The 12,179-nt window shown below is 41.4% G+C and overlaps 1 protein-coding gene across 2 annotated transcripts in view; it reads right to left on the bottom strand.

The window, feature by feature from the left end:
* Window positions 1-1,249: 1,249 nt before the first annotated feature.
* LOC135713483 (bumetanide-sensitive sodium-(potassium)-chloride cotransporter-like) overlaps window positions 1,250-12,179 on the bottom strand; it is a 48,670-nt gene continuing 37,740 nt past the window's right edge. Inside the window, exons 4-10 of one of the 2 annotated variants that reach the window (XM_065236607.1) lie at window positions 9,035-9,419; window positions 8,428-8,963; window positions 7,394-8,370; window positions 7,071-7,321; window positions 1,948-2,212; window positions 1,596-1,869; window positions 1,250-1,528 (exon numbers count right to left, since the gene is read on the bottom strand). In XM_065236607.1, the coding sequence (XP_065092679.1) occupies window positions 1,415-1,528; window positions 1,596-1,869; window positions 1,948-2,212; window positions 7,071-7,321; window positions 7,394-8,370; window positions 8,428-8,963; window positions 9,035-9,419 (2,802 nt within the window). In that variant the 3' untranslated portion in view covers window positions 1,250-1,414. The remainder of the gene's footprint in view (window positions 1,529-1,595; window positions 1,870-1,947; window positions 2,213-7,070; window positions 7,322-7,393; window positions 8,371-8,427; window positions 8,964-9,034; window positions 9,420-12,179) is intronic. The other variant, XM_065236608.1, reaches the window with a different exon arrangement.

Here is a 12,179-nt window from a genome sequence, read left to right as displayed (position 1 = left end):
GTGTAAAGTTTGTTATTGTAATTTTCACAGCATTCAAACTCGCGAGTTGAGAAAAGCTTAACGCTTTCACTAATACATGCTAATACCATAGAGGTAACTCTAAGACTAGTAGGTCCCGAAGAAACGTGCTCAACTTTGTGGCTCAGCTCTGTTACTATCTTCGGCCCCAAGCTAATCGATGCACCCCTCGAAACATGGGAAAATCAACGAACCCCTCATTTTATCTGTCAAACTTTCATAGAGAATCAAAACAAACATAATGTAGCACTAGAATTCCGACTAGAATGGGATACGTTAATCGTTTGCTTGGGACCAATAGGCTAGTCAAGTAGTGAGCCAATTCTACAGCCGGTCTACACTGATTGACGACTAATAAATAAATAAATAAAGCCGGTCTACACTGATTGACGACTAATAAATAAATAAATAAATTTCAAATCGTTAGTTTCGTATTGATTGTTGCTAATACCGTAGAGATAACTCTAAGACCAGAAGGTCCCGGAGAAACGAGCTCAACTTTTTGGCTCAACTCTAGTACTATCTCTTCGGTCCCAAGCTAATCGATGCACCCCTCGAAACATAGGAAAATCCACGAACCCCTCATTTTATCTGTCAAACTTTCATACTTAATCAAAACAAACATAGTGTAGTACTAGAATTTATACTAAAATGGGGTACGTTAATAGTTTTGCTTGGGACGCTTTTGAAACGAAAACACTGTTTTGTTTGCTGCGCGCATTTTTAGCATAATCACTAGGACACAGAAGCAAAATGCCGTCTGTCTGTAGAGATGTGCATTTGCAATAATTTTTCTCTATAAAAACCGAAATGTTTATCATTGTTTACATTTATGCAGCACTCATTTTGAAACCATAAACAATGGAGCTCGTAACGAATTAAGACACAATTTAGCACTTGATTTACACAAATCCTCCGTTTTCTTCCAAATGCGTGGAATTAGGTAGTGCGCAGAATTATGGCGGCTTACGGTAGCTATCCTATGAACAGTTGTTTTCATCTAAGGTATCCTACAGTATATCGCAAAATTGAGCATACATTCTTGGGGACAATTTTTTGAAACATTGTGAATAGATATATTTTTTAAATCTTGGCTGTTTGCTGAACAGATGTTTATTGATTTATATGAACTTATGGACTTCTCTTATGTTTCACTATTCCTGACTAGGAAAATTAACTCGTTGAACTTGTTGTAGTAGCTCTAAGCTTAACTGTTTTTAGAACATAATTAGAACAACTGGCAGGGCTTCGGAATAAATTAAATGAAAGTTATTGTACATATGGATCATGACTCTGTCTTATCTTATTGAAATCTTTGCGAATTAATAACTTAGTAGTGAAACTTAACAACACTATTACATAATACTGATTGGCGATCTGCTCGTTAGTGCGAACTCTACGAGTAGAATGTTAGAACCGATGTTTGGTTTCCTCGAACCAGCAAGAATGGAGGCATGTCCTTCGTTAGCATTTCCAACCAGGACATGTACAGCGGGGCAGATACGGTACCCTGAAAAAGAGGAAGAACAATTATACAAATTGAACCGTTTTCTTTTCTTTTCATTTTTCGCTCTTACCAATCTTGGCATAGGCATCGACATCACAATCAAATTAGCCTCGTTTGAGTGTTCCAGCAACATTTCACGTAATCGCAGTTGTCGTCTGGTTTTGTCCTGCAGTGCCATCCGCTCGTGTTCGGTGATCGGAATCTGGGTGCCATCGTTGTCGGTAAAGTGCTGCAGTAGTTTGCTGTGCATATCAATGGTTTCCTGCTTGGGAGGATCCGTCACACCCTGAAGCATCGTCAACGAGGAGTAATCGATTCGGAGTTTCATGAGGAGGTTGGCCATACTGTTGTTGGTTTTGGTTGAAATGATCAAAATGGTTTAGTTCGTCACGCGAATATACTTAGGATGGCGGAATACTTACTTCCTTTCTTCGACCTCTAGTTCCAATTGACGATTGGTGAGCGCGAAAACGCGGATCTTGCAACGGGCCCACTTGGACCGCATCGAGATGATGTACGGAATGAGCATGGTAAGGCCTCCGTCGTCGTACAGCCACCAAACGTCAATCGTACCCTTGGGCTGCTTGCGATGGAATACGCCGATTCGTTCCAGAATTTCCTTCGGAACACACGATCCGCCGCGCGTCGAGTAGATGATATCATCCGCTAGGTCAGAGTGCGGTGTGACTGTTGGGCAGGGGAAAAGAACATAATTTGCGTAAGCTTTAGAGACGGTTGAAGCGAACTTCAAAATGATCTTTCGAAAATGTATAAGGTTAGAAGAATGTAAGAGAACCTGGAGCTCTTTAAAATTATTTTGGAAATACTTTACGCTTTTTTAATCGATGTAGTTTTGTTCTTGATTGGCTGAGTCTGCATGAACATCGAAGTGTGTGTCCTGCTTCTAAACGGACGCGAAAATCCATCGTTTTTTTTAACGGAATTCCGGTCGTGTGAGCTGTGATTCGAGTTTTCGGTATTTTAGGTTCCGCCGTGAGATTTGTATTTTCTAGTGCGCGGTTTAAGAGTAAAATTTACGGGTTGCGAACTGTAGTGGTGCTTTTACGATTTTGGTTACCTCTGATTTTTCGGAGCAGCTGAATGCTGAAGATCCGGAAACCAGCATCAGCTACGGTATATCTATCGGTAGAGGCGTTGCTGCTTACAAAACGAAGACTCTGCGATTTGGACCATATGTCATTGTTAGTGTTAATGGAAATCGATCGATAATGCAGACTTAATTTTTTTTCCTTATATCCAGTGTTGAAATCTGGTCAGCTTGCGTGAAGACACAAACTCTAACACACACAGATATCCAGATAAGGGGAAGTTCACGGCTCCGAAAAAAATACGTTTTGATTTTTATAAAAGTGTTGGAGAGGGATATCAGAAGTCTAAAGACATCACATTTTTTTTCTGATTTTTAGGAAGGATTCGTGTGCTAGAACATTTTGTATAGGTCATCATGGTATAAAGTTGAACTCAAAAAAAAAAAAACAACAAAACAGCGACCTTTCGGTTTAGCTGAGTGTCTAATTTCTTAATGATGAGACGGAAAACATGTTTCTCAGAAATCTAAGGAGGGAACTGATATTCTTGGATTTTTGATCTTTTTTCCCGGTATTTTTGAAAAAAATAAAAACAGGCAGAAAAAGAAATTTTGCTTTCGGTTTGGTGATCTTCCTCTTAATGCCCACAACACTAGCTTATTTTCCCTTTTTTGCTTTTCCTTCATTTTTTTCATTTATAACCATAAACCATACAGGGCTAGGACAAGAATAGTGCTCATGTCCCGACCACTAAAGGAATATGGAGCATCCCTTAACATTTTTAGACTAGATGCTCCCAACAACCAATCATTTATAAATAACAATACAACGGGGAACGTACGAGATGTCCACGTTTCATCCATTTATTGGATTCTGTAGCATTGTGTTTAAATCGTTGATTTAAGCAGGCCCGACGTTTCTGAATCGTCTTGCTCCTTAAATGCTGCACAATAGGCCTGGCCGTTTTGATATATTTTGCGCATCTCTGATGTGCAACATATACCAAATAAACAAGAACAATGATGGAGGTTTATTTATCATTTTCCAGGATGCTTTCATGAACTGGCTCTGTTGGTGTTAGATTAGATTAGATTATATAGATTGAATTGGCTGAGTCTGCATTAAGTTTGTGCAATTTTAGTTAAACGCATGGTTGTAACCTGGTTCTAACTATTCGAAGTAAACGAATTTTATCATGTTCCAGTGATTTCCCGAAATTTTGAAATTTATCCTTGATCCCCAAATAGTTTTACGTTTACACGTTTGCTTCCGCCTGCTCCAAAATAGCAGAGCAGTCTATTCTGCTATGCAAGCTATCCGCGACGAACAGAGCCTTCGAATTATCGCTCCGAAGTAGAAGGGGCTCCAGATCGATTAGCTGGCATCGACTTTCATAACTGGATAGATAAAACGGGTATCTCCTCACTCCTCCGAAGAAACTGGCGTTGTGGTTTAGACTTCAGACCAAAGAACGAATTTCTCATGAAAGTCATCTTCTAGAGACTTTTAAAACTCTTTAAGGCGAATGTTTTATAGCGAAATTTGTTGCCTGTATCTCTTCTAATAAAAAAGATATACCCAAATTTAGTAAAAAATATGAATAATTTCAATTTGATTTTATACGAGTTTAAAAAATAACATACCTCCAATTTTTTCGTATTATTGAGAATAACATACGTCCTTTCAAATGCAGTAAAAAAAAAACTTTTTTTGTTGTTTGCCCCAACCAGAGATATTAACATTTAAAAAGTGCATATTTTTAGTATAAAAACGTCATTAACTCTTGATAGGCGAAAGATATTGACAAGCTTTCTGCAGCAAAAATTTGCGCCTTCTAAAGATCTAAAAGTCATGTGTAGACATCTTTGCTGAAATATTTGAAATAAGAAAACTAGAGCAAAATAACTGTTTTTTTTAGCGCCACCCTAACTCAATTCAAGAAAATAGCTCTAAATCAACCAATTTAAGAGATACAAAAAAGTTGATGTTAACAAAGTTGCTTTAAATTAGCTCAGCTATAACTTTGTCGAAGAATGTATACCTTAATTTATTCAAACAAAAAAGTTAGATTTTTGATTTTAATGATAATAAGAACCACCCTAGAATTCATTGTCATAAAAATGAGGGCCTAACTATAAGGAACAACTTTGTAGAAGAGACTTTTAGTCTAAAGTTTCAATTTCAGGCTCAAAACATATCATTCCACCTAAATCTGCATTCTGGACCACTGTGCAGTGTTGGCAAAATCATCAATCAAATGATATTTTCCGCTCTCATACGCTCTCAATATCACGCGTGATATTTTAGCAAAATATCCTGCTTGATACTGATTTTACAAGCTCCTTTGATATTGCGAGACTATTCACAACGTGCAAAGATCAAGCTGGGAGTTGACTCGACACAAAAATGATTCCGTTGCACATCGTTTTCTTAGAAAGAGCAAGTCTAGTTTGCTATCTCTTTTTAGTCCACACCGATGGTAGACACGAAGTGACTGCTGTCACCCGTTATGGAAGTTTCGGTTGCGTTAGGGTGTAAAGCAAAAATCATGAAACTTAATCTCATCACAGTTTGCTGAGATTTGCAGCTGGTGAGTTTTGTTAGCTTGATATTCCGGGCTGCGATATCACAGCTTGCAAAATCAACCGCAGCTGCATTATCGCTACGTACGATGTATGCGGAGATTTGAAGTATGTCTTCAAATCTACAGGCAAAAAGTGTGCGCCCGCCTTTGCTCATTACTGTCTGCGGCTGTGGAATAGTTCTAGCGACGTTTCATCACTACCTAAAGCTCCTCTCGTCATGACCAACGTGGTCATCTCAGAGAGAAAGCAGTATGGTGGTTGTTGCGTGCTGTACCATCATCAGCATTGTTGACGGCTACTCCTGATAGTAAAGACTGACGTTGAAGGAAGTGATTCCTCAATCAAACGGATCCGCAAGTAGATTTTAAGATCATCAACTTCACGTAATTGAAGTAGTGTACGTTCCCAGGTGATTTCTTGGAGGCTTTCCTGACGTGAATAGACAAGTATCAGACCATTGGTGACCAATGGCATCCATCAGCTGTTACCGCGATATCCGATGTACAAAGAAGTTTTTGGAGATATCTGATCATCTGAAGATCTATGGAATAATTTCTGAGTTACGTGGCATCATAAGAGAATATCTGAGAGATGCAATTTGAATTGTTGGATACCTTCAGAATGATACCTATTTAACGTGAAGACTTGAAAAACTATCCTGAGGATTTACTGAAGATCTCTGATCACCTGATAGCTTTTGGAATAATTTCTGAGCAACCTGGTATCATAAGAGAATGTCTGAGAGACGTGATTTGAATTATTGGATAGTAGAAGATCTGGAGAAGTTTTTGGAGATTCCTGATCACCTGAAGCTCTTTGGAAAAATGTGGAGTCGTCTGGTTTCCTGAGGGTCTTTGAATGAATTTCTGAGCATCCTGGTATCGTAGGTGAATATTTGAGAGACGTGATGTAAATTGGTAGACATTTGAAGATCTTCAGAAAAGTACTTGATCAACCCGAAGCTTTGAACACCTGAAGGTTTTTGAAATATATTCTGAGTCACCTTATATCATGAGAGAATACCTAGGAGATGTGATTTGAATTGTTGCATAGTTTGATAAAATGGTAAACAGAAGTCTTGCAAACGTATCCAGAGGACTTTATGGAAATCTTAAAATGCATGAAGGTCGTTGGAATAATTTCTCAGCTGCCTGGTATCCTATGAGAGAATATCTGAGAGAAGTGATTTAGATTGTTGGATAATTGGATATTTTCAGAATGGTACCTGATCAACCTGACGTCTTGAAAAAGTAACCTGAGGTTATCATGGGGATCTCTAATCACCTGACGGTCTTCGGAATAATTTCTGAACAACCTGGTATCATAAGAGAACTTCTAATAAACGTGATTTGAATTGTTGGATAGTTGAAGATCTTTATAATAATACCTGATCAACCTGAAGTCTTGAAAAAATATCTATTGGACTTCATGGATATCTTAGGATACTTGAAGATCGTTGGAATAATTTCTGAGCTGCCAGGAATCATATGAGTTTAATGTAATGGACCTATACGGAGTTTGATTTACCGGCCTTGGAAGTCCTTACCATGTTAATCAGGTCTGCGCAATGTACCTACAATATCCGATCTTAAAATCCGTGCATCCACAAGTCCTGGTGACCTTCAAAAAGAATTCATAAACCCTGCCGTGAAGTGCTTTGAACTCATTATTGAAGTCCCGCACTTACCCTCAAACTGTTCTTTGTTTGTTTGAAATTCTCAACTTAGTGTTCTTTGCAGCACTTTAGAAGTTTTTGGTTGACAGCTTTCCATGCCAAACAGTGCATGCATTTGTATATTGTGTGGCAAGAATTACGTTACTTCATGCCCAAGGAAGTCAAGATCATTTCTCTACTGGGATCTACTCGTAGGAACCCCCATATAATGGAATGACCTATTCCAACTAACTTACCGGCCTGAGAAGTGGGGAACGTTGGTTGGCTACCTCCCACAATCGTATCCAAGTTGAGGTTAGAATCGACATGCATCAGCTTTCGTGGCGTTTGTATTCCATCAGAGGAGATCATGGAGATCGCATTGTTGATCTCTTTAGGGGATGGCTCCGGAACCGATCTGGTGACGATTTCCGTCGTTAAATGGGAAAAGTCCAACCCATTGGGCAGTCGCAAAATCGCCAATGACATTCGACAGTCAAAGGAATCGCTGTAGGAATAAAACATGGAATTAAGAAGAGTTCCTCTTAGCTTTACTCCACACAGGCCGTATCAGACTTACTGCAACACATTGTAATAGGTTAGAAGGTCTTTAACGGGACAGGTCATCCAGTCGGCCTTGTATCCCATTAGGACTATGTTTGGTGAGAGCTTCCCAACTCCGGACGTTTGGATGAGCGCGTGAACTCCTTCCTCGAACGATAGGCTATCGATCGGTTGGTAAAAACCACGAATCTTGCGAATTTCCAGGAATTGTCTGCATTCCGAATGCAACGCTTGACGCCTCCGGTGGGACAGCCGTTCGTTGATAATGTCTCCTACTATCATAAGCGAGTGATTTTTGGTAATTAAGTTAGCCAAATCTATAAGAGGTGGTCGGTTCATGGGGTTTCCTGCTAGAACAAGAACTGAAGGGTGGTAATTTTTGACGTGATCTCCAATGTTCTGCAGCTTCTGGGTAGAGGAGAGTGCACTTTTGTACGTTTGCTGCTGGGTGCTGGAGCCCCAGTTTACATCCGGATTTCGGTAAACGACTACCAGATATAGGACGAAGATGATGACCACCGTGACAATAGTGAAGGTGTAATCTAGCTGGAACATGATAACTATGCAGAGTATGGAGCCAATGAGACTTATCCAAGGGTGGTAGAATCTGAAGGTTGGCCGCCATCCTAGAGCTTTCACGGTTGCTGCATGGAATGTACAGAAGTTGATGAGGGCGTACGATGCCAGGTAGAAGTTTGATATAAGCGGAGCGATGGCATTGATATCCGCGATGAGGACAAACAGTACGGATACTATAAAGACGAGCACGTAGCCACGGTAAGGCTCTGCATTTTTCCCGTAACCTTTGGAGAAAAAGATCAATCCTGGGTAGATACGGTCTATGCCTAGAGCTTGGATAATTTTTGGCACGGATAGAAGGTTCGTTAGCGCTGTACTCAGCGTTGCTGCAAAGCAACCAGCGTAGATGATGGCACTGGACAGGGACATCAGTTGCATCGATGTGTAGTCGTTATGTATACCGTAAGCACACTGCTGGAAGGATACTTATTTAGAAAATAGAAATAGAAATAGAAACATGACCATAATTACACTTCCGTTGGTGCAGGATACAAAGGTTCCGTTGACTAGATCCGTAATGTTTCCCGATGCATCACGCATGGCTGCACCTCCAGCAAACAAAACGAAGGTTACATACGAAACGGCAGAAATCACCAATGCCAAAAGCGTTCCCTTAGGAATTGCTGTGGCAGGATCTTTTAGATCCCCACAGATATTCGCTCCAGCTTGTACACCGGTGACACTGGGGAAGAATATTGCGAAAACGGAGAAAAATGTCTGTTGCGTGTTTTCACTGAACCGGTAATCCGGTTGCAGATTTTCACGAAATACTTCGGTGGAGAATCCTGTAAAACCATGAGCAATTTGGTCATCATTAGTCGGTCCAACTATCACACCGATTAGGAAGTTTAAGATGGCAATTAAGATGGTCACTATCAGAAAGTTTTGGGCCTTTGCTTCCCATTCCATGCCGACGGCGCAAACAATCACCATGACGATAATCGCTATGGTACCAACTATCCGCACATCATTAACTCCACCGTCAACGATCTTTGTCCCGAACGATTCTGAAAGAATTAAAAAAAAAAACAAATGGTTAGGTGGATCTAATGTGAACATCTAATCGCCTAGCCCATACTTAGCAGATCGTTCAAGGAGCTGCAGAAACCGATCGTGTTGAGTGACGCTTGAACCGAGTTCGCAAAGGCGAATACAATTCCGACGGAGGCACCGAATTCCGGTCCGAGGGACCGCGATATCAGGTAGTATATTCCACCGCCTTTCACTTGGCCGTTGGTGCAAATCGCAGACAGCGACAAAGCGGTAATCACACAAACTAGATAGGAGATGCCGATGATGATGAGGGTTTGGATGATCCCGGCCTGCGAGACAACCCAGCTGAGACGCAAGAACAACATCACACCCCAGATGTTGAGCAAACAGGGAATCAGCACACCTTCGATCCATCCCAGCTTTATGCCATGGCCGTGTGCTTCTGGTTTATCATCAACTTGGCTGGCTTCCTGGAATTAGAGGATGGTAATCTAGTGAAGGCCGTTGACGTGTGGTTAAGGCTTGAAAGTACTCCAGATTGATTGGATGTCAAGTGGGTTGTAGTGGTAGACTACAGTGGGAAGGGGCCGTTACGCACTGACGTAATCGCTTGAAGCACTTGCCGTAAGTATGGATACGTAGTGTTCCGTAATGTTGCTTGAGTGGGTTGGATTATGCCACACACAAGTAGAACGATTGTGGTGGCTTCCTGACATGGTTGTTTCCTTTGCTGATAATCTTGTTTTAAGTGTACAAAGCGGCGATGGGCTATTATAGTAGGTATGTAGAATGGATGCAGAAAGAGTGAATAACCAATGAATAATATTCAGGGGAAACCACCGATATGCACTCGTCAGCTTCCAAACAAATGATGAAATTATTATGCATTTAATTTTGTTTAGCATTTGCTGTAGAATTATCGTTTGAGTTGCCAAAATGTGAACTGCTTAAAATAATGGTTGCGGGTTGTTCATAAACTACGTAGACCAATTTTGAGAGGTAGACACACCCTCACACCTCCCTCAACCCACGTAGACATCCGTCGATACAATTTGTTGGAAATTTGTTTGGACCGTAGACAAGTGCCTGGCATCTACCATCATGAATTCCGAGCTTGCTGGTCAAGTGGGAAATAAATCACGTGCGTGTGCATCAAGGGTGGTGGAGTTAGCCAGAAGTTAATCGGTTGACTTTCGACCACTCTGGGGTTATTGTGGCCAATTGGAATCGGGATCTGAACCACAAGTACACGGGCGACCATGGAGGAAAACACCCCATCCAGGAACACCATAATCCTTAACCCCCACAGATTGGCATCTGTGCGCAGTGCGGGCTCGGTTCTTGCGTTTTGTTCTACACACCAACCAGCTTCCATGAGGGTCGGCATGTCAGATTATAACCACCTGGTGTGGTACGAGTGCGGTGAACATGTCGGTGTGCTCTGCATCTCCACCATAGCGTGGTATGAGGTTCTATATTAATCACCTTGCGCGGTACAATCAACAATCAATACGAAACTAACGATTTTGAATTGGCTCACCACTTTAGTAGCCTATTGGTCCCAAGCAAACGATTAACGTACCCTATTCTAGTTGAAATTCTATTACTACACTATGTTTGTTTTGATTCGCTATGAAAGTTTGACAGATAACATCAGGGGTGTGTGGATTCATGCAGAACATGCAGGGGTGAGTGAAATAGCTTGGGACTGCTTGGGACCGTTGTTCTGGTACTGAGTGAGCCAAAAATAATAATGATTTTCTTCGGGACCCAGTGGTCTTAGAGTTACCTCTATGGTATTAGTCAGGAGCGTTAGCTCTACGGCGCAAGAGGTGAAATTCGTCGTAAGACTAACTAAAGTGATAGCATTTACCGCGGAAGCTTTTGTTAATCAAAAACGAGAGTTAGAAGAACAAACGCTATTGTATACTACCCTAGTTCTACTAACTGTCCTCTTCTTTCTGGTTTTGACGTTCTTTAATGAGGTTACGCCTGAACCCAACATAGTATTGTTAGAAGCATTTCCACAGTTACTATAAATAGTTATTAAGTGAGAGGTTGGCATGAAAACCAATGCAGGATTTTGTACAATGTGTGGCAAGCACTGTCACTTAACCGAGTTAAATTCCAACCCTAAAGATCATCACCTCTGTCTTGGTAATACCGTATCTAAACTCACTAGGCTATCCGCAGCCCCGTAAGCAGGTGTATTTAGAAAAAAATCTTCAACAAGTGCAACGAAATATCTGCACATTTTTTCGCCAATGCTTAAACAATTTGTGGGAAGTCGTTAAACATTTAAGATTTTCAAAACTGAGAAGTTCAGGGATACAAAATAATGAGTTGACAAGCTGGAAGGAGCGGAACACCTAGCTCCGGTTCTCAAAAGTGCAACACGAGATTGAATGTGGAGCGATGCAGACAAGTGCGGAACAGACAAAACTCGGTTTTTCAAAGGAAAAAGCGTCAGCAGGAAGACCGAGATCGCAAGCCGATGGAAATCTGTACCGTGTAAACGACACACGGGAATTCTACGAAAAGCTAAATAGTTCACGCAAAGGCTACGTGCCGCAAGCCGTTATGTGCAAGGACTTGGACGGTAACCTTCTCACGAACGAGTGTGAGGTGATTGAGAGGTGGAAGCAGTAGGTACTATGACGACCACCGGTCGGTTAAAGAACAAAAAAGTAACTGGTACCAAGTGAGCTAAAATACGGTGGTGAAGTGCTGGCTAGAGCGCTGCACTGGGTAATTGCCAAGATTTGGGAGGAGGAGATATTACCGGAGGAGTGGATGGAAGGTCGTATGCCCAATCTACAAAAAGGGCGACAAGTTGGATTGCTGCAACTACCGCGCGATCACACTGCTGAGCGTCGCCTACAAGGTACTCTACCAAATTCTATGCCGCCGCTTGTCACCATTTGCAAGAGAGTTTGTGGGGCATTTCCAGGCGGGATTCATGGGTGCCCGCGCTACCACGGACCAAATTTTCGCGATTCGGCAGGTTCTGCAGAAATACCGCAAATACAACGTGCCATAATTTCACACATAATTTCTTCATCAATTTCAAATCCGCATACGACACAATTGATCGAGATCAGCTATGACAGACTATGCACGAGTACGGATTTTCGGATAAACTGACGCGATTGGTCAAGGCGACGATGGATCGAGTGATGTGCGTTGTTCGAGTATTGGAGACACTCTCGAGTTTCTTTGAATCTCGAAGG

The sequence above is a fragment of the Ochlerotatus camptorhynchus genome, unplaced genomic scaffold (assembly GCF_037179485.1).
Source record: "Ochlerotatus camptorhynchus isolate MF236.1 unplaced genomic scaffold, CSIRO-AGI_Acam_v1.1 ptg000557l, whole genome shotgun sequence".
NCBI classification, from domain to species: Eukaryota; Metazoa; Arthropoda; class Insecta; order Diptera; family Culicidae; genus Ochlerotatus; species Ochlerotatus camptorhynchus.
The sequence above is the reverse complement of the archived record's forward strand: the minus strand, read 5'-3'. Positions and strand labels throughout refer to the sequence as shown.